At 40.9% G+C, this 27,010-nt stretch overlaps 2 protein-coding genes across 10 annotated transcripts; one reads left to right on the top strand and one right to left on the bottom strand.

Moving 5' to 3' along the window:
- Window positions 1–60: 60 nt before the first annotated feature.
- Window positions 61–20,941, bottom strand: hps3 (HPS3 biogenesis of lysosomal organelles complex 2 subunit 1). 8 transcript variants are annotated; one of them, XM_031282345.2, is made up of 26 exons: window positions 20,701–20,941; window positions 19,537–19,582; window positions 19,380–19,486; window positions 19,148–19,219; window positions 17,160–17,253; window positions 16,872–16,945; window positions 16,193–16,405; window positions 15,370–15,436; window positions 14,827–14,909; window positions 13,407–13,521; window positions 11,431–11,587; window positions 11,253–11,335; window positions 10,417–10,591; window positions 10,149–10,230; window positions 9,877–10,034; window positions 9,593–9,694; window positions 7,184–7,292; window positions 6,659–6,921; window positions 4,242–4,419; window positions 3,550–3,783; window positions 2,955–3,152; window positions 2,578–2,781; window positions 2,324–2,428; window positions 1,992–2,198; window positions 1,763–1,850; window positions 61–1,058 (listed from the first exon to the last, which is right to left on the bottom strand). In XM_031282345.2, the coding sequence occupies exons 2-26, from the start codon at window positions 19,568–19,570 to the stop codon at window positions 931–933; spliced, it is 3,330 nt and encodes a 1,109-aa protein (XP_031138205.1). In that variant the 5' UTR covers window positions 19,571–19,582; window positions 20,701–20,941; the 3' UTR covers window positions 61–930. The 8 variants fall into 8 exon arrangements, with proteins under 8 accessions (XP_031138205.1, XP_031138204.1, XP_035863187.1 ...); XM_031282344.2 differs by having other exon boundaries at window positions 20,705–20,941; XM_036007294.1 differs by lacking the exon at window positions 20,701–20,941 and adding an exon at window positions 20,482–20,500 and having other exon boundaries at window positions 61–885; window positions 918–1,058; window positions 19,380–19,582.
- A 237-nt stretch (window positions 20,942–21,178) lies between these two features.
- Window positions 21,179–26,454, top strand: LOC116038147 (zinc finger BED domain-containing protein 6-like). 2 transcript variants are annotated; one of them, XM_036007297.1, is made up of 4 exons: window positions 21,179–21,561; window positions 22,092–22,310; window positions 26,037–26,110; window positions 26,199–26,454. In XM_036007297.1, the coding sequence occupies exons 1-4, from the start codon at window positions 21,320–21,322 to the stop codon at window positions 26,405–26,407; spliced, it is 744 nt and encodes a 247-aa protein (XP_035863190.1). In that variant the 5' UTR covers window positions 21,179–21,319; the 3' UTR covers window positions 26,408–26,454. The 2 variants fall into 2 exon arrangements, with proteins under 2 accessions (XP_035863190.1, XP_031138212.1); XM_031282352.2 differs by having other exon boundaries at window positions 21,179–21,562; window positions 22,111–22,310.
- Window positions 26,455–27,010: the final 556 nt, after the last annotated feature.

Below are 27,010 nucleotides of genomic sequence, written 5' to 3'. Positions count from 1 at the left end.
GCACAAGGAATCTTTGCCTATCAGCAACTTCATGCACTAAAACTCAAACCCACAAGAAACTCAATTAGTAAACTATTCTTTACTAACTTACATGAGTTTCACATTAACCAGGTGACGCTTCATAAGCAGGAATCAACAGTTTCTTTGATTTTATTATTAAAAGGAAGAAACTTCGATAAAAGGTTAGAGGAAGCAGCAAGTTGTGAGTACTTGCTGCATGAGTGACAACCAAGGACATTTTTCTGGCTTATTGACAACGATCTCATATGACATGGTTGTGGCAATATAAATTATCTGGTAATGGATCCCATAGCTCTAAAGTGCTTTAAACTTACTGCCTATCTGATGAATTACAGGACTAGTTTCAGGACTACAAACGGTAATACATAAAAAATAAATTCTCATTGAAGCTAGACATTAAAATGTTACAAAAACGACAACACATCACAATATTAATGGGGAACACAGTCAGAATTACAAAGCAATATCCACATACAAACATGAATTTGCAGGGAAACCGAAAAACTATTTTTGATTCATATCTGTTTGCATGACCTGCTCTACTGTATATACTGTAGTCTGTTCTGTGTATCCTGCAAATTATATTCTCTATTTCTCTATATCTAAGTCATCTAAAAACACAGAGCATACGTCACCCAAGCGACTGATTAAATGTTCAATTTAATTGCTTAATACTCAAAAGTTGGTCAAGTATTAAAACCTGTACATGATTGTCTGTTGAGGACAAACAAAGTGCTGGTCAAAGCATAGAGATTACAGATTATGTTTTCAGTGTTGCCATGGTTGAATAATCCTTAAACACCACTGCTAAGGGCCTGCAGTGTGTGTGTGTGTGTGTGTGTGTGTGTGTGTGTGTGTGTGTGTCTCTGTCTGTCTGTCTGACCGTCTGTCTGTCTGTGTGTGTGTCAGTCATGCTAGCAGGTGATGCTGGCTACAAGTCAAGAGGTGAGGCAAGAAGTAGAATGCCGTGCCGTCGTCAGGCATCAGTTCCAGGAACTCTGTGGGGCTCGTCTCCATGGCAACCACAACTAGCGTCTCTGTTGGCATGGAAAACGGCCACGTTAAAATCCCAGGGTCAAAACATCACATCACAACAGACATATGGTCTTTTTTATTGATTCCATGCAGTTTTCTTTCTTGTCAAAACCAGGTGCCTACTTTACCCACAATGCAACTTGACTTGCAACTAGACCTGTACAAATAATTTGATGTGTAAAATTAGTGGAGCTGCCCTTTAATAGTGTTAATCTGTTGGCTTGTATTGCTATAAAAAATTAGATTGTACAATATATTTAAATTTGTCATATTTTATGTATTTAACTAATCAATCTTGTCTGTAAATACAATTTACCCTGGTGAAGGTCTAAATGCTGTTTCAAATCTTCTCTGTACTGCCAAAAATAAACTAGAGGTGAGAAAATATGTAATCCTTTATCTATTTATCTGTTCTGTTGACTTAAAAAGTAATCAAAGTAGTATTTAAATATACAAACCTAAAATTATTAGCAGAACTCAACTTTGTTACAGTGATAGCCCTGATTTGGTTTCCTGACCTTGTTAGGATGTCCAGATTTTTGTCAAACCTGCTCAATATTTTTCGCAGTCAAAGAGAGCCAAATTGTCATTCTGGCCAATGTCAGGTCAAAAATGACTCTGTGTAAATATGAGATGTCCTTTGACAAAACTATGTCAATTGGCCTTTAACTTAAAATAAAGTACTGGGGTACTTTTGACAGACTACCTTTAAGAGCAGCCAATAGGATGCTGTTGTCTGTGGCAGCTCTCGTCCTGTTACAAAGCTCTGGGAGCAGCTTCTGCCACCATAACACCTGCAGAGATTAGATAAGACAGAAAGGGTAATACTTCTGATAACCATCGTCTAAACTTCAAAATGTACAGACATGGAACAGAGTAAGGGCAGAGTCAAAAAGTGACAAACTTCACAGTTCAGGCTACTGCTCAATACAGACCATGTGTTTGTCTTGTAACTGGTGGTTGGCGTAGGCTATGATGGCCTGAGGACATCGGTCCAGCAGCTTTTCAATGCTGCTGTCGTACTGCCCCCTTCTGGTTGTGCAGAGGAGGTGCAGGCTGAAGCCCCATAGGGATTCCTCTGACAGACGCTCCATCAGAGGCACGACGGAGCCCACGGACAGGGACGGACCACACAGGAGAGACTGGAGACAGAGACCATGAATCACAATCAATCAAGTCATACGTTTAAAAAAAAACATACCCTTGCTCTATTTAATACATTCAGAGGTGTTGAGCAGCAGACTTATTTTATTTATTGACAAATTACCTGCAGTTTGTATAGCGCCTCCTGGTGTTGGGAGCTGGTAGTTTGAGCTGGATTGAGAACAGTGAGCCATGGGTACAGAGCACCGTAATGGGAGCATGAGTTCATCTGAGACACAAACAAACATGCAGGCCACTGTTCATATCAATTGATTTCTGAACATCATGATATTTACGCACAATCATACTTTTTAGCAGTAGATTTAGGTGGTGGTCAAACATCACAAGGCATTTCACGAGTGTCTGACAGAAATGTACCAGATCGTCTGCACTCTTCAGCGGCCTGCGTCTCGAAGGTGCGTGTGGTTCGTTGGGGTGTGTATCCGACGTTGTGTTTGTCAATCGGTCGATGTAGACGGACGCCAGTCGGAACAGAAGTTCCTGGATGACAGCTTCCTGTGAGGAGGCCATGAGCATCGCCTCCCAGAAATCCACCTGTAAGCAATTCTCACATCCCAGCTCCTAGAACCAAAACACACAGTCACACACATATATGTTTTTACTGCTAGGATTGATCAAAATGGACTGATTAGGACACCTTGTTTTAAATAATCTTGTCTAGTAATGTGACAAATCAGTAAGATAATTGGACTTCTGGCCTCGTAGCTGCGAATTAATAGGAGCTGGTGACACACCTTAAATATGTGACCAGCCTGTTCCAGCTGGACTTTGTTGTTTTCATGTAAAGCCACCATGGCAGCCACTAGCAGTCCTGGTTGGGACTTTGCCAACTGGCGAGTCAATGCTGTGGAACGGATTTGTGTGCGCTGGCCTCCACCTCCGCCGTGCAGCAACAGCCTCGGCTCCTCGATGAACCCGTACACCAGCAGCATCTAAACACAAACAGACAGCCCTCTGGTTTCCATTGTTCCCAATTATTGATGCATTTGCCCTTGACTACACTGTAGGAATTACTCATATCCAGTCAGGAAATGTACAATGTCTTAAAGCTTTATGACTTGGCACAGTAGTTGCACCCAGGAAATAAGATCAGAGCAATTTATTTCAAACTGCAAATGTGCTCCATGTTCTTTCTCTGTAATACTGTATTCAATAATTATTTAATGCAAACATTAAAGAAAGGTTTAGGGATTTACACAAACAAAATAAACTGTACAAATAGCACCACTGGTGTGAAAATATTCATCTATCAAACGGCTTTTATTTGCATTTAAAAAATAACTTTTTGAAAATGTATACTCTAATCATTTGTATACCCTCCCCTCTAACCTCAGCGTGTCTTTCCATCAGCTGTCTATACTGTGGCAGGTCATCCAAACGCAGCATCATGGTTGCCATGGTGATTGTCAGAGGAACCGACACGCCAGCTGTGGCCTCCAGATGTTTTAAGACTTGCAGCGTCTGGGCAGGACTGATGTTTATCATGGGCGGGCTGGCACACACACTGACAAGCTGTGAGGGCTCCGATTGGCTGAAAATGTCTATGACCTCATCAGCTGCTTCCTGCAGAGAGATAATTATTTAATTCTTCTTTTTCTTTTGTTTCCTTTTATATTAATTATCTTATTTTGGAGGACTGGTAGTAAAAGTGTTGTATGTAACACAAACAAAAGCAGATAAACTCAGGAATATAAAAATGATAGTGTACTTGAATAACTGCTATATATATATACACACACATATACATATATATATACACACACATATACATATATATACATATATATATATACACATATATACATACACACACACATATATATATATATATATATATATATATATATATACACACCGCACTGTGTGTATGTATAGGTTGCAGTACAGCCTTCACATAGTAATAATAATAATAAATGTAATCCTCATTTATTTCATAAGAAACCTTCAAAACAGATCTGTAAATAGTAAAAGTCTCCCATCGTAACAAGTCTGAGCATGCACATGTGAAGCTTTGTGTGTACCTGACTGAGAATCTGCTCTGTTTCTTCTAACAGGTAATGCTTCAGGTAGAACAGGAAGCCAGGGCCGTAAGAGTGAGGGCTGCTGGGAAGCGGGTGGTTCCTGGCTATGATGTCTGTGACTGACAGACCAGACATCCGGTAGTATGGCAGAGCCAGGTGGCAGTCCTTCTGACTGCCCCTTACAGAACAGAAAACGATATAATTAGTGCTAAAATATCTTTTAATTTATCAACACAAAATAAATCAAATCAACAAATTATTCATAAAGAAAAAATACCAAACACTTGCTCTTTCCGGCTTCTCAAATGTGAGTATTTCAGACCTGCCAACCTTGAAGACATTTTATGAGTACAACCCCCCCCCCCCCCACCCCCCCACCCACGCGCGCACCCGACAGCCCGCCGCCAATGTACGCTCCACCGTTGCCCACCCACCAGTGAGAAACCTAACACCATAATACATAATAGACACATGGCGTTTGCAATCTGAAAATGTAGGTGGAGAGGGGATAGATTATGATAGGCTACTATGAGTAGGTCACATTCCTGCATATTGTTACAAATATTATGAATTACGTCACACACACACACACACACACACACACACACACACACACACACACACACACACACACACACACACACACACACACACACACACACACACACACACACACCTAGATATATGTAATTTATATTCAAATACATTGTTTGGCTCATCACTACCTCCTAGATTACAATAAATTATTATTACTGTGTAGAAGAATGGTGTGGATGAATGGCCGTAGGTGTACTGAAACTAAATGTTTTCTTATATCCTGTCCAATTTTGTGCCCATATATTTGTTAGTCTAACCAATAGGAGGCAGAGAGAGCTAATAAATAGGCCTAAGTACTTCTGTGTTAAAGATGAGAGTCAGACCAGGTTAACACATAGCCTTCTTCTGATTACTAAAGTAGTCTAAGTAATGATTTACTCATAAAGCAACTTTAAATAGGCCTAAAGCAACTATTAAAAAAGCACAAGATTGAAGCCTGGCAGACACGATTATAGGCTAATAAATAACATGAGTCAGATATTTTCAGATAGGCTTTTCAAAGATTGACATGGGTGACATTGCATTATGTCAGTTGCCATCACATTGGCCTAGCAAATAGCCCTACTGTATGCTATGCATCATTAACTGAGCTGGTAACAGCTGGACTCCCAGTTATGATGTCAAGGTCATTATTTATGTTCATAAATTCAAGTAGGCTAAAAATAGCCTAACTGTTACCTTTGCGTTAATCAGCACCTGGCCTGTCTAAAACCTTGTAGTTTTCTAGCCATTCCACCACTTTTCTAACTGCCCCCAACTAATGGGAAGGATGGCGGGTGTGACAGGCTGGCCTATTGACACTATGAACGTTTTGTTTCTTATCATCCTTTTATTTTTAATATCATTATGTTTCGGGGGGGTGGGTGGGGAGTATTTGCAAGAGTGTATCGCTGCAGCCTGGAGACCTCCTGTCTCATTCCTGGGCATAAATAAACATGCGAAGCATTTGGCTAGGAGGGGCAGGTGGGCGGAGGGTTAAAATGCAGCGCTCCGATTGGCCGAAAGCTTTTCACTCCACTTATACGCTGTGGCTGAGCGGCAGAATCAACGTCATATAGATTGCATAGAAACTGAAACCGGCGAAATGAAAGATGCAACAAAATCATACATCCATGAACAAAATGCGTACCTAGAGAGCAGGGAATCGTACAAGCGTACTTAAGGGTCAAAATGCGTGCCGAGTACGAAAAATGCGTACATGTTGGCAGGTCTGGTATTTGCTGCTTTTCCTCTGTTTTATATCACTGTTAATTTAATACTTTTGGTTTTGGGACTGTTGGCCAGACAAAACAAGCACTTTGAAGATTTCTTCTCTAAGTAATTGTCATGGTCTTGTTTTACTATACTCTGACATTTTACAGATTCAACAATAAATCAAATCAGCAGATTATTCAAAAACTGTAATGGCAAAATTATATTTAAGCATGATTCTTTATATTCTTGTCTTATTTCTGTTTTACTTTGTCTCACAATGCTGAAAGTGAGTTTTTCTTATTCTCACATGTTGAAAGTAAGTGTTTTGGAGAGAGTTGTTTTTGTTTATTCACATTTTTGGACCATCTTAGGCCATAGTATATACAGTATGTAACATATGGATTTTGAAAATGGGTATAGTTCCCCTTTAAACCACTGGAGGTGAACAAAGACAAGATTTTTAGGGGATGTTTAGGTACTCTAAGGTGTTTTGGACCCTAAATCTGTAAATTGGTGCATCAACTTCAATAATATAAGAGAACCTTAGTTCATATTATGCAGTGTGTTGTGTGTGTGTGTGTGTGTGTGTGTGTGTGTGTGTGTGTGTGTGTGTGTGTATGTGTTACCTGCTAAAACAGTCTCCCAGCTGTGCACAGTTCTGCCTCAGTGCCTCCTCCAGTTCCTGAATGTCTGTCTGTACAGCTGTCTGTTTCTCAGCTGGTCCACCTGTATCTGTCTGCAGAGACATAGCGGGATGACCCTCAATGTTTCCTTGCTGCTCTGGTGTTTGGAGTAAGGAGGCGCGGAGGAGGAGGTGAGCTTCACTGAGGAGGTGCCGAAGGCTTTGGGCCTGCGGGTTGGTCTCCACATACCGCTGGCTGTATTCAACCTGACACACAGAGACACACAGGTGAGTATACAGACTCAAGAACATGCAGTAAACATCTTGTTCATGTAGTTGGTTTTTAATTTTAATTTTCACGTTCTTTTCTTTTGCTTTTCATGTTCAATACATGATTTTTGTTGTGGTTTAATTTCTTTAGTCTTTCATGATTATCATTCATAATCGTGCATTAATAATATAAACATAAGTACAAAACACAACAACAGGAAGAACTGACATTGAGTTCAAGTGAGTATGTTTGTGTTACCATCTCTTGGTAAAGAGTGAGGGGGGAGACGGTGTCGACCACATAGAGGTTCCATCCGTGTCCTGCTGAGCTGGTTTCTTTGGGAGAAGAGATTGTCCACTTCCTGCTCCTGAGGTCAGAGGTTACACAGAGGGGTACAAAAAAAAATGACCATAACGAAAAGAATAATCAAACAGAGAGATGAGCTAAATCTCAATGTTTTATCTCAGAGACTAATCTCTCAACCTGCAGACGCAAAGTGAATTTCCCATGATTCATGGAATCACTTAAGTCAACATGAAAGGACAATGAGTAAAAATGTAAACGTGCATTGTTTTGGCTCCAGTCTGGAGTCTAGAAACTGAGATTCAGCCTAAATATCTCCCATTTAAATTTTTTTTTAATTAAAGATAAATTATATATAACACCTAAAAATGTAATAGCAATAGCGAATGTTCTCTGCCTCTTCTTTACCTTCATTTTTGGTCCTACTGTGGACATGCTTATATATTTATAATTATTTATTTTTTAATCTGTAACTGTTGTTGTGAATGTATCTTTGAAGATGCTAATACACTGACATTATACGCTTTTATGACATTGCACATGTATTAGAAACTAATAAATAAATACTAATAAATAATAAATAAACTTAACCAGAGAGGGTTTCATACTACTGTCTGCATCAGCATCATACTCACAGTAAAGAACAACCTTTTGGGTACAGTTGCTATCTAATCCAGCACAATCTACTGACTAATACCAAAACATATTACTATATTATGCACAAACAAACAAATGGTTAGTGAACTGTTAGTGAACAGGTTAACATGGTGGAAAGGTAATCTGGGGCTCCTGTGGCTCATGCTGTGGCAGCTGGTCACACAAGTCATGGCATGTGGCCTCAGAAGTGTAGTTTGATTTTGAATACAAATTACAAACAAAACAGAGAGAGACTTTATGAATTATCTCAGCAAGTTTACAATCACACCTGGGTTATCCAAAGGACAGACTGACACCAGATATGAAGTTTTGGGAGTTCCCACATTACCCGTCAAAGACTTGTTCTTATATTTGGCGGCGTGGGTAAGATCCAGAATTGTCCGTTAAGGAGGTCACGGATGATGGTGATGCCCAACAATAAATACTTACAAGGTGCGGCCCTGTCCCTGCAATTATTGGCAGCAGCCATATTTGGAGATGGTGCAACTATCTAAATTCCACAATGGAATTATAAATGTATGTATTATTCATTTTTATACATATTGAAAAAATAAATATGCATGTGTGTGTATGTATGTACGGTTTAGAAACCAGGAACCTGTCCTGTAAAGCTGGATTATAAGGTTAGCCGAGTAAAATCAAAAACAGATCTTCTTATTTTGGTCCAAAGATAAATTAGTTTGTGAGGAAAAAGTCACACACACTGGGGGCAGTTGGGCGGTGGGGGTGGGGGTGGGGGGGGGGGCGGTTATGCCTGGATCGGTTTAGGAACTAAAACAGAAAGTGTTGTCACTTTTAGACCGAGCAGCAAAGGCACGCAGAACGTCAGATCAAGAATGAACCACAAGCTGAAATCACTGGCTGTTTCAGAGTTTTAGTAGATTGCCATATGGAGAAACTTGTTTTTAAAGACAAGAAAGAGTCTTCAAGGCATTTGCAGACCATGAATGTTTTTTTGTTTTTTTTATTCTAATGAGAAACAATTGCTGCTGTCAAATGTAATTAAAAAGTAAAGATTGTTCTTAATAGGTTGTGGTTATTTTGGCATGGGGTACTTTCCATAAAATCATCTCTCAATGCAAATCAAACCAGCTATTAGGCTAACTGAAAAAAAACCATGCCAATCTCTAGGTATGGTGAAGGGTATGTGATGATGTGGGGCTATTTTAATTCCAAAGGCCAAGGGAACTTTATCAGGATGCATAGTATCCTGGATCCATGAAATAACTGGCCTTTTAAAAATAAAAATCTGCCTTCCTCTATGGGAATTTAACATAGGGGTGTACTTACTTAAGCCCCCTGTATTTTAAGGAAGAACATTTATTTATTTACGATAGATTATTCTATCACAAAGAAAAAACTCTATGCCCCTAAAAAGAGTGAGACTGAGGGTCTTACGTGAGGGCAAAGAGATACTTTGACATGTTGAACGTCAACTTTTCTTTACAAGGCTTTTGTAATACAGATTTCAGTGACAAATGAAAATAACACAAATAAAGTGCTAAATGGAAGCTGCGAGGAAAAAAGTGGTTTGTTCTGTGACATTAAAGATGAAATAGAATAAGGATTGGTATGAGGACTCGGTTGGCAATCATCTGATAAGGCGAGTATTTCCATGGTGTCCTGGCGTTGCAGCTTGGCCTAGAAGTGACAACTGAGACTGTGGTGGGGTTGAGGGTTGGGGGTTGGGGGTTGGGTTTGTCTTACAGAAAGGGGCGTGATAGAAGGCTCTCCAGAGCCGGCGTGGTTGCGGGATCGATTCCCACCGCCAGGAAAATACCAGTCAGCAAGGCGTGTTCTTTCAACTCACTAAAATAACAACATACACACACAGTAAACAGCTTTATAAATGTACGTATGCCTGCACACACACATCACCAGGGCTGATAAAGTATTGTGGTACCCGCAGGGAGGTGTCTGATGGGAGGTGTATGATTTATACACTATCATAGTCATGAGTGTTTATATATTTGTGTGTGTGTGTGACTTACAGGCCTCTGCGATGTGTGGTGCGTTCGGGTTCTTCTGGTGTCTCTGTGTCGGCAGTGGAGAGCAGGATAACATGGCGGCCGTAGACACACACTGAGCGCAGACCGATAAACAGCTGCATCCTGAGCGCGCACACCTCCATGCTGCAGGGTGGACAGGCCTACACACACACACACACACACACACACACACACACACACAGAACCATTGAGTGAGACTGAACCATTCGGTAAATGAATCAAGAGGCCACAAAGTTTTAAGGTTAGGCTTATACCTTGATGGTGGTATCGATGTAGGGGTCTTTAATCCTGGCTGCTACTGCTGAACAGCGCACTGTGAAACACTGCAATGCATTCCTACCAGACGCACACATAAATCAAGATACAAACCTACTACTACTACAGTGGTAAACATATTCCGTCTTAAATAACTCAACGTTACTTTAAATCATTTGTACAGACATGGATGGGGATGTTTTTTTACAAACTGTGATTCAGTGAAGATGAACTGCTTTCCATATCAAAATCAGACTGCAGACTTACTTTGTTATGACGTGCAACAGGTGGTCTGTTAGCACCGCCTCCAGGACCTTCTCTGGATACTGATAGGCTGAGAGAAGCTCAACGCCACCCTTCAGACTGTACAGGTAGCCAGCGGTGGGGAGAGAGAAGAAGCAGAACACACATGTTGGTTCTACCAGAGACACTGACTGGTTACCTGGAGAGAGAGAAAGACAGAAGCAGAAACTAAGTTTGACCAAAACAATCAAAGTCCACTTAAAAACTTTGTCCAGAGCTTTGATGGAGTTATGTGAACAATGTTGTGGTTACCTATTCATGTACACAGTTATTGTGTCTGTCCTAAAACCTTAAAATCTTGTTTAGCCAGTAAAAGAAAATCACATGGGCTTAGCCACCCACGGATTGTGATTTACAAATCAAGCCCAAAGTTTCATGAATATGCTAGAATTATATTATATATTATATTTTACTGATAACCAGGGTAGCAATCAGCCTTATTGTGATTTTTTTCATGATGCTCATTTTTTTTTAACTCCTGAAAGAAGAGAAACTGCACTGATGTAAACTGGCAGGATTTCTCTTTAGAAAAGCAGATCTTGAAGGTGGGATGGAGTTGCAGTGAATGCTATGCAGGGCTTTGCTGCAACAGAGCAGACAGCTAGTTAAATTACGGTATAACTGGCCTGAATATATTTATGGTTTGATAAAAAAATTTCCGTTTACATCTTTATTTATATTGTTCTGACATACAGGGAATACATTGAGTAGTAATCCCAATCCTGTCACAAGATGCTGCTTTTATACTGACACCCATAATATATGCATCTCTGCATCTCATACTGTATTGGTGTACTGACTGGTGAATAGCGGGTAGAGCTGTAGGGAGTGGAGTTGAGTCTCCTCCACATTGCAGTCCTGGAAGAAATCTGGAGTAAAACGCCTGCAAGAGAGAAGTGACACAAGTTAAAATACGCCTCACATAGCAACAATACGCTCACCGTAAAGATCTAGAAATTTAGAAATCCACGCACACACCTGAAGAGAACATATGACAGCGTGTATTGCCCTGTGCTGTCCTCCAGCCCAGTCTTTTCAATGCTAACAGGGATGTCACAGTCTTTAGCTCGATCACCGAGCAACTCCTGGTGTCTCTGAAGAACCAGAAAGTCAGCCTGGTCTTCCAGATGATCTACTACACACACACACACACACACACACACACACATAAGTACATTTGACAAACACATCACAAATTACTTTGTTGTTTAGTCCGCCACACTAAAGCTCTTGTGAAGGTGTGAAGTGAAATTCTCTCTCGAAAGTCAAAAAAAAAAAGTTCCACAAGACATTAAGGTCTCAATAGCTGATTTCACCTCTTTCAATATGTGCCTCATGGCAGCAATTTTGAAAATCATTTATGATGAAGTTTGTTTTGGAGTGCCTTTGGAGTGTTTCAGCCAATCACATTCAGCAGTTGTGGTTGCCATTTTCCTGGTCCAACCTCAGCTCCACTGAGGCCTCGTCCCTTTGCCCCAAAATTAGATTTTCTGGAACCGCAACAGACAAAAACTGCCGCCAGTAGTAAACCCAAATGCAATACCCAAAACTAGGGATGTCCAGATCCGATCACGTGATCGGAAATCGGGCCCGATCACGTGGTTTCAGACTCGATCGGAATCGGACGTTACCTCCCGATCAGGACTCGGATATATATGTATATATATTCTCATTATTTTTTAACACATCTATAGTTATGCGGTGGCACAGAGTTAGACCCTTTTGACTCCACACAGAAACAGCAACGCGTGCGGCATGACATCACTTTGTTGCAGAGACGTTATTGGTTAAAGCAGCCATATTATGCTCATTTTCAGGTTCATAATTGTATTTTAAGGTTGTACCAGAATAGGTTTACATGGTTTAATTTTCAAAAAACACCATATTTGTGTTGTACTGCAGTGCTCTCTCTCACTGCTGCAGATCCTCTTTTCACCTAGTCTCTGTTTTAGCTACAGAGTGAGACCTCTTTTCTTCTTCTTCTTCTGTACTATCTTTGATTGCACTGCACATGCCCAGTAGCTCAGATGTAGACCATGTCAGCTAGCTAGCTCCATAGACAGTAAAAGAAAGGCTGACTTCGGTCAGTTACAAGGCAGGATTAGCTGGGAGACTTCTAAATGAGGGCGCACATGTAAGTAGTTCTTTTGTAGATTATGGTGAACTTGTGTGTGTTGTAGCAGTGCTTTGCTATTGAGAACGAGGTAGCATGCTAGCGTTAGCATTAGCGTTAGCATGCTAACGCTACGAGCTAATGGTTGCGTTAGCCTGCTCGTTTCAGCTTGTGACGTCACAAGCCGTGCCGATTTTGAACAGCTCACCCAGAGACTGAAGGCAGGACACATTCAGAAACCGTATCTCACTCTAAACAGCACGGATGGATTTTTTTCAAAGTTTGTATGTGTGTGGAAGCACCAGAGACACAACATAACACCCCAAATCCCAGAAAAAGTGATTTTTTCATAATATGGGCACTTTAAATGCCGGCAAAGTAGAACACGGAAGCAGCTTGAAGCGGAAAGCGCGAGTATGTCTGCGGTCTGGAGGTATTATAAAGTTGATGACAACAACATTGCCATAGCAAACTGTGAGATATGTAACAGAAGTGCTCTGTTTGTTAACAGAGTTGTTGAATGTTAAAATAAGGTGAATTAAATAAAAAATAAGGAACATCCTGGATCTGTTTTTTCGCTCTTCTTTATTCTTTTTTTATATATTATAGAAGTATCGGATCGGGACTCAGTATCGGTAGATACTCAAAATCAAATGACTCGGACTCGGACTCGAGGGCAAAAAAACCTGATCGGGACATCCCTACCCAAAACGTCTTTTCAGAAACCTAAAAGTTACATCACTGATTGTACATCCATGCTTTCTTACAGTCTGTAACCTAAACATACCCAAAAAACATGCAGAGATGGCATCAATCATTACAGAGGGCAACAAGCACTGACTTTTCTTTGTGTCTGATGATTCGTCCAAGGTATTCTGTTCACAGGATGAATCCAGTTTAAAAACCAGCACCTCCAGCTCCGCATGCACCGCCACATACCCTCCACACAGCGCCACCTACAGGGCAGAGGAGGTGTCAAAGGATCCAAGCCACAGACAATATCGATATCAGAAGTTTGAACTTCGGAAACACCTAAACAAAAGCAAAATCTGAGTCTCACGTTTCGGAAATTATCAAAAACTACTAAAAAAAAATAGAGGGATATTCCCTCTATTTGTCTTTTGTTCCATGTACAGTACATACAGCCAACTTATAATTGTTGTAACTGATGATCACTAACATATGTCAGTTGTTTAAAGGTTTTCAGCAACGATAAAACGAGTTGAAAGCTGAAAACACACTGGCCCACATTTATGAAACGTGCGTATGACCTAAAAAAGGCGTAGGACGGGCGTACGACGATTCCTACGCAAAGCAAGGCATTTATCAATTTGAACATGAGTGTAGGCTGTGATAAAATCTCACGTCTGGTCTGAACTTGTGTACGCAAGTTTTGGAGTCAGTGTGGACTTGCGATGCAGCATATAAAAAGTTTATCAGGAGAAGGAGAAGTCATCAGTTCACTTATCAGCAATGGCAGATCTGGCTCTTATAGAGGACCTCTATGCGCCGGTAACAGTGCACACGTACGTTTATTTAAATATAGGTACACCATGTAGGCCTAATAGATTGCAATATAAGCCTGTATATTACTATTAGGACTATAGCATACATATTTCAAGGATGTATACATTAAATAAACTTCCGCTGGAGTCCGATTTACTACGGCAACACTGTTTACTGCATCAGTGATCTCTTTCCATTCCGCATTCTTTCTACAGCCTTTAATACCAGTTTTCAGGCTGCCAGATAGTAGGCTATATACGTTAGTGCAAATGAGCCTGAGACATCAGGGTTTCAATCTCCACCTCTGAAAAGTGCAGCTTCTTAGCCGGATTACGTCTAGCCATGTCGTAAATTGTAGGGGCGAGGCCTCAAAACCGAGAATATATTGGGGCGTGATATTCAAATTACGATCGTTTCCAGCCGCCGCATTTATCAATGTACGACCATTGTTACGCTCTGATTGGTGTGATACGGACGTTTCATGAATCACACGTGAAGCCTGTTGTAAGATGATTTCTGCGCTCATATCTGCGCTGGTTTCTACGTTAGGTTGATAAATGAGGGCCAATGTGAATATAGGACTGATATTTTTTCATGCATTTATAACAGTATCTGATAAAAATGGGATTATGCACATACTCGACAACAGAAACCAAATACCAGACCAGTTAGTATGGGTGTTATTTACTAGTAAGACTGTGAAGCAGATACAGAAATGAACTAAATAACCTAAATTAAAAGTGAAAAAGAAGTACCTTTTTAGGCTTGAGCTTTTGAAGATGCAGGACAACTGAGCGTTCAAAATCCAGGCCATTTTGGTTTGAACTTAAGGTCTGACCTAAAAACAAAGAAAAGGACAGATCAGTCGGAGCGGGAAACCATGAAAGAGTCAGCAAAGAGGACATTTTTTCTTTCATCACAGCCCCTTACCTCCTACAACACTAGTCATACAGTAATATGCTTTGTTTACGAGCACATTGTTCACATTTAAGGTCAGTACAAAGACACCAGTGATCAGTGCTGCAATGGACATACAGTTACACATAATGATGGAATTACATAGAGAACTCGTTTTGTCTCACATTCTTGGAGACTATTATCTATGTGAGGACTCTTAATATATAGAGCCTCCACAGGTAATGCACTTGGAGAGTGTGCGTTATAGCAGAAGCATTTCTTTTGGTAACTGGAATACCACTCTCCAGTTAACAAAGTATACACTTTATACAAGTTTTGGTACAAAATGAGTCTTTGCCTGAAAATGTGTTCATGATTATGTGTTACTTTCCATGAGTTACCTTGACTCTGACTGGAGCTCTGCTGAGAGTTTGGCCAGGTGCTCTGAGGGATCTGCTGACTCTGATTCTGCAGGGGGGGGGGGATTTCCAGAGAAAGAAACATTAAGCCACTGCGACATTTACTGTTTCAATGAGAGCCCACTAGGTAGTAGTAGATAACTGACGATGACAAAGCATGCTTTACAGGAGAGATAAACCTCATGATAAAATAAGATGTCTAATACATGTACCACATATGATATTTTAATACCGTTTGAAGGCTTAAAGACATAATGAAATGGACATTTTAATTTTAAACTGTAACAGTGTTTCTTAAATGGTGACCTCATCCTGCATCAGTAGGTCTGAACATATGATCTAACCAATGAAACCATAATATTTTAGGTAATCCCGGCCGCATGCCTCTGCTATGAAATCAAACAGCTCTTCTCTCTTTAACTAATAATACGACGATTTACACTTCAGAATAATCCTTCATTGTGTTACGCCCCTCTCCAACAACTTGTTTCAGGAATTACAGGAATAATTTATTATGTAATTGCATCATATTAAAGCAACACTAGAGAACTTTTCAGCTTCGGTCCCCCTACAGGTTGGAAGCAGAATTGCAATAGCAAACTTGCATAGTGCAGTTATAGCTGATAGAGGGCAGCAAAGCGAATGCAGAAGTGCCGTTCACCCTGTTACGAGTTGATGAACCACTGAAACGATTTTGGAAACATTATTTTAAGGTACAAAAAGTTCTCTAGTGTTGCTTTAAGAAAGTAAGAATAAGTTTTTAAATTAAAGATAAACTATACAAAGTCTAAAGGTAAACTCGTACCAGGCTCTGCTGGTTCTGTCTCCTCAAAGCAAACAGAACCAGAGTGTTCTCGCAACCGACCAGAAGGTCTCCTGTTACTGAGCAACACGCCATAGCAACAGGACGCTCGGACAGAGGGATCTCAATGATCTCCATCTGCACTCCGCTCTGCACAGACACCCCACGCAGCAAGTGGCCCAACAAACGCACCCCGACACGAGCCTTCCCCTCCGCCTGAATAGAAAGCAAGAAATAAGTACATAAAAATACATGGAGTAAAGAAGTTAATATTGCAGTAGATATACAGATCAAAAATCATGTCAAAGCTTCATATTCAAGACATTCATAGAATTCATAGCATAAAAAAAAGCTCATTTGTCTTTGGTATATTTCCACACACACATTAGTAAACCAGGTTTAATGTTAATGCCACAATGGAGTACCTGATTTTCATCACAAGCAATTCCCTCATAGATAAATTGCTTTCTAGTTTATTTTTTGTTTAATAAAAGCTGCTGTATGTTTTTATTCTACTCCCTAGTTTAGATCACATCAAAGTGATAATATGGTCTAAATTAAGATCACATATCTTCATCTCAAATCATATCAAAGACAGAAAGAAAAAGAATAGGGTGTCCTTACATTTCATAGCACTATGATATAAAGTACTTGTGAGAAAGCCAAGCTGGTCAGTGTGTACCTGGTAGCGCCAGTTGGTGTAGGCTCTCAGGTAGGTGGCGCTGTTCTTTTCCTCTATGGTCACCAGGTAATCTCCTGGATGTCGGGAGGGAGGTAGAAAGGAAAACAAAAGCAAGTATGTTAAAATGTAATTCTCTCTTAACTCACACTGTAACCATGACTGCTGCCGGCTGCCTTGCTCACATATAAAGCGAACAACAAATAAACTGCTACAGGTGAATATATTGATACTTGTGTAGTTGCTGTTGCAGAGAGACAGAGGATGACAGAGAGTTTGTGTTTTTTTTACCAATCTTGCTGTGCTGGATGCTCTTCACAGTGCCCATGGTGGAAAAGCGACAGATGAAAGGGCAGCCCTCTTGCTCCACACTGTAGGCCTCCACCTTGGTTGAGTTCAACACATGACAACGTGGTCAGTATGCTGCAGAAACCTTCCATCTCCAAAGGTAATCTCTTAAAGCTACATTGTGTAAGAATTTCTCCCATCTAACGGTGAAACTGTATATGACTACCAATTGAATATTACTTTCTAACCGCCCCTATTCCGAGCGAGTTAAAACTCCTACGGTGGCCGTATTATTCCAAGAAGTACGACTTCGTCCGTGAGTGTTCCTTCCAGTGTAATAATAGTTCTACGTTATTTTGGTACCATTTCATTGCTAACATCATCTATCAGGTTCCCAAACATACGCAAGCTAATGTTAGTAAAGTATCAGTGCTATCGTTGTTCTGTATATTGTACGAGATTAATAGTGTAAGGCAATGTTTACAGCGTAGGAGAGAAGCAATGGAGGTTTGTGTTTTTAATATATTTCTCTGAGCAGTATGAACAATGTCAATGAAACCGAAATTAGCTTTTAGTATCTCCATCGTTTACACACAGCTGTTCTAGTAGCTAGTCTGTGTTACAACTGCATGACGTGAGTTGTCTGCTAGGGAAATCACGACACATATGATTACGTTTATGTTACAAGGTAGACAATCCTTTTTCATCATTGGCGCGAGGAAAAGTATCCTAGACGTTCGTTCTATAAAACTTTGAATTGACACAAATAGGCAGAATTACCTTTTTAGAAGAAAGCAGGCAACTTCGGTCTCCCTTTTAAAAACCTTGCTCCTTATGAGCTCTTTCCATCTTGGAAAAGCCACTCCAATATTAACTTTGGTCTTTGCCTGTCGCGTTGTCGTTTTAATTCTCTTTTTAACCTCCTTGGCGACTCCGTTACATGTCCTAGAGAATATGCGTGATGCTCCATCTTCAACCGGCTTTCAAATCTGCCGGCAGTCGCTGAGTAATCTTCTCCCCCTCCCTGGCACTCGTCACGCTGCCACTGAGTGTAAAAGCGTGAAATGCGGAGGTATGTCCCTCTTTGGCTAATGTATTTTAAAGATGGAGGCGCAACATGGTAGAATACATAGGAGCGAGTTGCTCCTATATATTCTGAATGATTCTGAATGGCAGATTCTATGCTTACAAGAATACTTTGATTAGTTGGTGGAAATAATTACACATGAATGAGCACATATTTATGAAATAACAAAGGGGTTTTTGCTAAGAATCAACTCAAAAAAATACACAATGGAGCTAAAGATAAACTGAGGAGCGCTGTGACTCATGAGTATTCCATAATCTACAGACATTTAGGTCTGTTATTTATGAGGTTACAATGATACTGTATTAGCCTCACATTGCCAGACCTTCCTCCACAGCGCTGTGGAGGAGGGTCTGACTAGTCCACACAGCATTCTTGGATGGGAGAAAAACGTGCTCTTGTTTATTGGCATTTCTTTAAACCAATCACAATCGTCTTGGGCGGCGCTAAGGTGTGCAAAATTGACTCGGGAAGGAACTTGTTTTGGTGGATCATGTGTACGTTCAAAAGCTGTTTTAGTCGTGCAACAGAAAACTCAGATAGTCTAGCTAACTGTCTGGGTTTACCCTGTAGAGATCTGAGGAGCAGTTTACCCATACTCCTCATAAATCCACCGGAGTTTAAAATTCTAACACAAAGAAAGCGGAATGAACGGACATCCGGACGAAAAGAAGGACATACGGCGAAATTTCCGGCGGCAACAGAGCAAACCCGGAAGTGGAAGGTCATGGACATAGACTAATACTGTATATAAGGAATAATATTAGCTTTTCAATAGTTCTGGAATATCCATTTAATGAGGTATAAAAGGTCTTATCAATGAGGGTTTAGTTTTTCTTGTCACACAAATAAATTCAAAAAACAGGATAACTATGGTTTAATAATATACATATTTAAAAGTAACCTTGCATCCACCAGCAGCCACCACGAACAAGACTCCACCTCCACAGCAGACCAGTCCAGGCTCCTGCTCCACCTGAGACACAGAGAGGGAAGGTACATTAGCTTGATACAGACACAACAGAATTTGGATGATCAGTGGTTATTAGCATTGAAAAAAACAACTTGTACTGACAAGTTGTTTTTTTCAATGCTAATAACCACTGATCATCACCGATCATCCAGGCTCCACCTACCTGTACTATCTGCTGTGAGGCGAAAGGATGGCAGTTGTAGACATGCACCATGTTTGGTACACCTCTTGGAGAGAGGATTCGGTCCAGGGTGGAAATTAAATGGTTTACTGCTGCTTTCTCTCTTCTTTTTTTTTTTTGAAGGCAGAGAAATCTATAAACTCCACTTTGTCTGGGTGTGTTGAAGGTCTCATCCAACAGGACACCTACCATCATTAAAAACAACCAAACGCAAGCTTATTAGAGCTGGACAGTTTATAGATATCACTAGAAATTACTATTTGGTTATCGGACAGGTAAATGGGTCAGTTCGCATAATTACAAAAAAAAAATTATTCTCATTTGCCTCTTGTATACAACTTTGCACATAGGCTTGCTTTTAGTTGACCAGGTAAATAACATGTGACATTATCATAGGTCAAACAGATTCTCGTGTTCCATCACATGGGGAACAGCATCTAATGTGTGAACATTCACATTGGTTTGTGGTTTTATGGCATCTTACTTTAGATACATTCACATATAGGCACATTTAATTTTCAGATATTACACATTTGGAATGATAGACACTCGAAAACGTCCATTTAGCATGTAACATGAAGCTGCTGGTCGATTCATCGGTACACAGAGACTTAATCTGCAAATATTTTGATAGCAAAAAAAGATAAATATCCAGTTTCAGCTCCTAAGATTTGAGGATTTGCTGCCTTTCTTTGTCATGTGACAGTAAGTTTTATAATTTTGCATTTTAGACTGTTTAAAATGTTTAAGATTTACATGAACTTAACATGACCAGTGCAATGGAGATAAATTGAATTTAGTTTGTGATATTTAAAGCATTGTTGTTATTAAATATTTTTAGTAAAATGCTGCATTTGCTCTGCATATCAACCGAAAACTTCTCTCAAAACGTTCTTGTGTATAGCTCAAGCTCTTCTAAAAAAAGCACCACTAGTCGCCTCTAAAATATCATCCCACTCCTCACATTTTTATACCTCGATGTCGACGTCGAAATCGAGGTATTCAGTCAAATATATGATAAACTTAAAATCTGAATCAATCCATCAAAGTGAACGTATCAAAATAAAATGAGCAACACACATACCCTGACCCATATCCCTGGCAGTCCATCAGCTGAAACAGGACTGTAGTGTGCGATTCTCTAATCGATATCACATGCCACAGTCTTGTGAGCAGCAGAGGGTGTGCACATTAAATTCATATTAACACATTTTCTTTTGGGTTTACTCACACTGTATTTACAGACAGGCTACAGTTAAATAATCTTTACAAAACAAGCAATGAGAAATTCTTTGTAAAGTACCTACTTCGCTGCCAGGTCTTCTGTTTCTTCTCTCCTTTAACTGCCGCAGTTTATTTCACGCTATAAGGTAAAGCAGGAAGTGAATCGTCAACCACAACAACAAAGCACCCGCCCACTCTCGATTTTCATTGGTTTACAATCCTGCTTGTATTGCGTTTGACGTTCTCATTGGCTACCGAGCTGACATAATCTAAAGGGTGGATCTGACTCTGTTATGTTTTTTTATTATTATTATTTTTGTTTCATTTCAGAGAGTAACTAAAATCCAACACCAATGAATATGGGAATTTACTAGTGTTGTTGATGGATTCAGGTCCAAATCTTGACATTTTAGTGCAAAGTGTTTTAATACTACATTAGAAGTAGATGCATATCGCCTGCCCTCTACTGGTTGAATCCCGGCTATTGCAATTCAATTTAGCTATTGGCTGATCTGCCCTCGATTGATTGGCATCAAACCGAAACTGAACAAACTAGTAAACTCCGGTACACTCTCGTGCATGCAGATGAAAGCAACAACCGCGTGCGTGTGTGTAGTTTAGTCCCGCCTCTCACCTCGTTCACTGGCCAGGCGCTGCACGTGGTATCTCAGGCGCGCGACACGCTACTGAAACAAAACATGTCGGCGGTGTGGAACTTTTACAAAGTGTGTGAGAAAAATATAACCTTTGCCATCTGCAATGTATGCAAGAACACGATACCTCGTGGGGGAAACAAGTTAAAAAGTTTCAACACAACGAATCTAATAAGGCATTTGAAGACGCGTCACCCAGCCAAGCATAGCGAGTTTCTTAAGCTATCCGCGGCGAATGGAAGGACAATTAAGGCAGAACCAGCATCCAAGGCAGCGCCTAAACACCAGGTAACGTAACACAAACCACTTTAAGAGAGCACCCGCACGTGGCACCGTAGTCAGTAGGCTTGGCGTTCACGAGAAAATGTCTTTTTAGCGTTTCTAGCATGTAGATGGTACACAATGGTAGGTAGGTACCGCGGTACATTATCTCAAATGTCCTTCTTTAAATATATATACAAGTGTACTTGCATGTTGCATTTCTCCTGGGATGAGTTCTTTGTAGGCTACTGCTCTGTCGATTGAACGGACTGTAAGCATGTTGGAATAAGAAAAACAAGATTGACTTTATTGTGTTATTTTATATTGTGATTCTTTACTCATTCACACACAGCACGTATAGCCTGTATGCTGCCAACTGGCGGAGATCCCAATACACTACAAACTGCCAAACGGACATACTGTAGCTTAATACAGTCTAGGTCAGCTGATAGCAAAACAAAATAACAAAACGGTCGGTATATCGACCGATATGGTACTGCAATCGGTGGCGAATAAAAATGTGATCTATTTATAACACAATTATTTTCGAAAAACCGAGTCATGTTCTGTTTCAGCATAAACGCACCACAGAGATCGGTTGCCAGACAGAACCAGACAGCACAAACCATGCTGCTGGAGAAGTTAACAACAGGAGAAGCAAAGGTGAGGTTCCAAGGACGAGATCCACACCAGTCAAAAGGACAAGGTCTGAGGTGTCAACTGATGACTCCAGTCACCAGCCAGATGTAACCAACAGCACCATGAACTGTACAAGGTAAATTGTTTAGTTCACAGGAGTGCTGTTCAACCCAGTATATTACAGTATAGTTACAGTATATAACTTAGCACAAAAAGTAAGGAAATTTGTGTTTGCTAGATTATTTCTCTGTGGTAACATGGCTTTTTGGCAATAAATCTTATACCGTTGGAAAGCCTGTTTAGTTCCCTTTCAAATGTTGCCCTATTTGTAAGGAACATGGATTTGTGGGATGAGCAGCGCTGAGTATGTGGGTTGCGCCCATGAAAAATTTGCCAAATCTTCTCTGCCAATGCCAAACAGCTTATTCTACCATTGACTCATTTGGTGTTTGGTGGATTGGATGATTAAAGTTTGAAGAAACAAGACATATTGGCAATTTATTCATTTCACAAACAGGAGCCTCAGTAGCGTGTGGAAGAACCATACACAGCCACAACAGCCTGGCACCTCCTCCTCATGCTGGTCATCAGCCTGGTCACACTGCTATGGGATGGCATCCCATTCTTCAACCAGCATTTGTCACAAGTCAGCCAACGTGGTTGTGTTGGTCACTCTGGCATGAATAGCACACCCAAGCTGATCCCACAAATGTTCAATGGGGTTGAGGTCAGGACTGCTGGTTGAAGAATGGGATGCCATCCCACAGCAGTGTGTAACCAGGCTGGTGACCAGCATGAGGAGGAGGTGCCAGGCTGTTGTGGCTGTGTATGGTTCTTCCACACGCTACTGAGGCTCCTGTTTCAGAATCAGAATCAGAAAGGGCTTTATTGCCAAGTATGTTGCACATACGAGGAATTTGTCATGGTGTTGTTGGAGCATGTCACACATACAAATATAAGAAGGATAAAAAGATATAAACAATATAAGTATAAACATATACACACAGTACGTATTAATAAATAAATTTAAATAAATAGTAAAATATGTTAAACAGTAGTGAAAAGGGACGCTACAGCAGAGTAGGTACAGTGACATGAGAAGCCAGAGGTGGGGTGTGGAGAGAGTCAGGGTGGGTTCCGGGCCTTGTTTAGAAGGCTAGTGGCGGAGGGGAAAAAACTGTTTATGTGGCGTGAGGTTTTGGTCCTGATGGACCTCAGCTCCTCCTGCCAGAGGGGAGTGGCTCAAAGAGCTTGTGTCCGGGGTGGGAGGGGTCAGCCACAATCTTTCCAGCACGCTTCAGAGTCCTGGTGGCGTATAGGTCCTGGAGCGGCGGCAGATTGCAGCCAATCACCTTCTCAGCTGACCGAATAGAGACGCTGCAGCCTGCCTTTGTCCTTGGCAGTGGCAGCAGCGTACCAGATGGTGATGGAGGATGTGAGGATGGACTCAATGATGGCTGTGTAGAAGTGCACCATCATTGTCTTTGGCAGGTTCAATTTCTTCAGCTGCCGCAGGAAGTACATCCTCTGTTGTGCTTTCTTGACGAGGGAGCTGATGTTCAGCTCCCACTTGAGGTCTTGGGAGATGGTAGTTCCCAGGAAGCGGAAAGACTCCACAGTGTCGATTGTGGAGTCACAGAGGGTGATGGGGGCAGGTGGGGCTGGGTTCTTTCTGAAGTCCACAACCATCTCCACTGTCTTTAGAGCGTTGAGCTCTAGATTGTTTTGGTTGCACCAGGTCACCAGGTGGTCAGCCTCCCACCTGTAGGCGGACTCGTCTCCATCAGAGATGAGTCCGATGAGGGAGGTGTCGTCCGCAAACTTCAGAAGCTTGACGGACTGGTGACCGGAGGTGCAGCTGTTGGTGTACAGGGAGAAGAGCAGAGGAGAAAGAACGCAGCCCTGGGGGGATCCGGTGCTGATGGTCTGTGAGTCGGAGACGTGTTTCCCCAGCTTCACATGCTGCTTCCTGTCAGACAGGAAGTCAGTGATCCACCTGCAGGTGGAGTCAGGCACACCAAGCTGGGAGAGTTTCTGCTGAAGCAGAGCCGGGATGATGGTATTGAAGGCAGAGCTGAAGTCCACAAACAGGATCCTGGCGTAGGTTCCTGCGGAGTCCAGGTGCCGGAGGATGTAGTGGAGGGCCAGGTTGACTGCATCATCTACAGACCTATTGGCTCTGTAGGCAAACTGCAGGGGGTCCAGGAGGGGGTCGGTGATGGCTTTGAGGTGTGAAAGCACAAGGCGCTCAAAGGACTTCATAACCACAGAGGTCAGGGCGACGGGTCTGAAATCATTAAGTCCTGTGGTCCTTGGCTTCTTGGGGACAGGGATTATGGTTGAGGTCTTGAAGCAGGCTGGCAGGCTCGTGAATGGAGAGAGTCATCACTGAGGTGGGAGGGGGGTGGAGGTGGAGGGGACCTTTAAGGAGGGCATTGGTGGGGGGGACCAGGACCCTGCTGAGGTGGGCGAGGTGGAGGTGATGCACAGTGGCTGTAGCTGTAGGGAGGTGTCGTGGGGGATGGTGTCAGGACTGTCCTTTTGTCTTTCAAATCGACAGTAGAACTCGTTCAGGTCGTTGGCTAGGTGTCGGTCATTGAAGGAGTGGGGGGTTTTAGGCTTGAAGTTGGTGATCTGCCTAAGTCCTTTCCAGACAGTCGCAGAGTCATTAGCTGAGAACTGGCGTTGGAGCTTCTCAGAGTACCGATGTGAAATGAATACATTTTTCAATTATCAATATGTCTTGTTTCTTCAAACTTCAATAATCTAATCCACAACACCAAACGAGTTAATGGCAGAATAAGCTGTTTGGCATTGACAGAGAAGATTTGGCAAATTTTTCATGGGCGCAACCCACATACTCAGCGCCGCTGCTCATCCCACAAATGCCAGTTCCTTACAAATGGGGCAACATTCGTAAGGGAACTAAACAGGCTTTGCAACGGTATAAGATTTATTGCCAAAAAGCATTGTTACCACAGAGAAATAATCTACCAAACACAAATGTCCTTGCTTTTTGTGCTAAGTATATATATATATATATATATATATATATATATATATATATATATATATATACATACAGTGTCATTTCACATAGCATGCCGGAAGCAAAAGAGGCATGACGTGTAACACAACCGTGTCAGCGTCTAGTTTGTGTGAGCCGATCTGCAATGTTAATCAACCACCCGAACCCAACCCGAGTCTGACCCACAAACTGAGAAGAAATATTTGAAATTGAAATATTTTTCAATGAAAATGAGTGATACAAAAATGATAATTCCTTCCAATATTGTGAATCATATCGCAATATCCGTCAGAATAATCGCAATTAGATATTTTCCTCATATCGTGCAGCCCTAACGTGTCTGTGTTTGAGAGAGAGACAGAGAGGTAGGAAGAGAAGGTGGAATATTGCACACAATGCTTCTTTCTTTGTTACTTTTTTTTTTTTTTTTTTTTAACTTAGGCTACTTGGAATGCTGCTTTTTCTCTTCTTTTTTTTTGACAAAGCAGCCTGTTAAACACACTAAATGAAGAATTTCTATTTGACATTTTTTATATGAATGTATGCATAAAGATTAAGAATAATGATGTTAATCTTTAATATGATTTTGTAGAGCATACAGCAGCTTCTTTCTTACACTGTCAATAGAAATACTTTATATAATATGTAGTCTATATCCACAATGTTCCACTTCCGAGATTCTGGCCGGATGTTCCGCTAGATATCTTTTATTTCGGCCAGATGTCCATTACCTTCCACTTTCTTTGTGTTGGCATTTTAAAACGTTGGTAACAGTAACAGTAGCTATAATAAAAGAGTAAACATGTCTAAGTCATGTATTTTTTTTATGCACAGCTTTCAACCTTTGGCAGACCTTCAGGCTTCTAGCTCCCTCAGCTCCTCTACTGCTGAACCCACAACATCCACTAGTACGTATGCTTAACATGTCTTTACATGTAAACCCATGAAAATTCAGCAATTTCCTAACACGTTCTTTTTTTTTTTTTCTCTGAGCAGGTGACATAGCTGCAAAAAATAAGAAATGGGAAAAGAAGATTTTGCGATGTGGACGGTGCCGACAGCCGCATCCTCCAAAGGATCCAGAAGGATTGCTGTTGTGGGTTCAATGTGAATGCTGCCACAAATTGTTTCACACAATTTGTGTAAGCTCAGAGATGGACTTGGATGAAGATGAATTTTGGTGTTTTTGGTGCCTTGATGTTTGATTTTGTTGTCTCTCATAGCTCATAATAAATTCAATGGTTCGACTTGATTTTCTGTGTACTTACTTGAATGGTAAGTATACAGCATTAACATTTAAACAGCTAAGACTGCTTAAAAAAAAAAAATCTTTGTGTGACCTGAACTGTGTTAACATTATCTTGAATAATGGTGAATATTTCAACCACACTTGCTTTACAAAAAAAAAAAATATAGCCTACAGGGTGTATCAGTTTTAGACAGTTTTACACATTTGCGTGAAATGAATGTTTTGCTAGTTACAGTTTTAAATGAGGGGAACCTTTTACACGAGGTGTTGGTAGGCTATGCACGGAAAAATTAAAATAAGGGTCTTTACATCTGCAATGTATGTTTTGACCGCAGAAAGGCATAACTGTACATCCAATTGACGCAGTTACTGAAAAATAACACATGGGGGCAGTAGAATACAAAAAAAAATGGATTCATGGATAAAAGACATGGCAAAATGTATTGCACATGCAGTTCTGTCGTTAGTGACTCAAAAACATTATTTCAGCACGTTGGAAGAGGAATCTGAAACACGTTTGCATAAACAAATACCTAATCATTTTAAAATCGTCCAGCTT

Source organism: Sander lucioperca, chromosome 11, assembly GCF_008315115.2.
Source record: "Sander lucioperca isolate FBNREF2018 chromosome 11, SLUC_FBN_1.2, whole genome shotgun sequence".
NCBI classification, from domain to species: domain Eukaryota; kingdom Metazoa; phylum Chordata; class Actinopteri; order Perciformes; family Percidae; genus Sander; species Sander lucioperca.
This window is presented reverse-complemented; position numbering and strand designations above follow the sequence as displayed.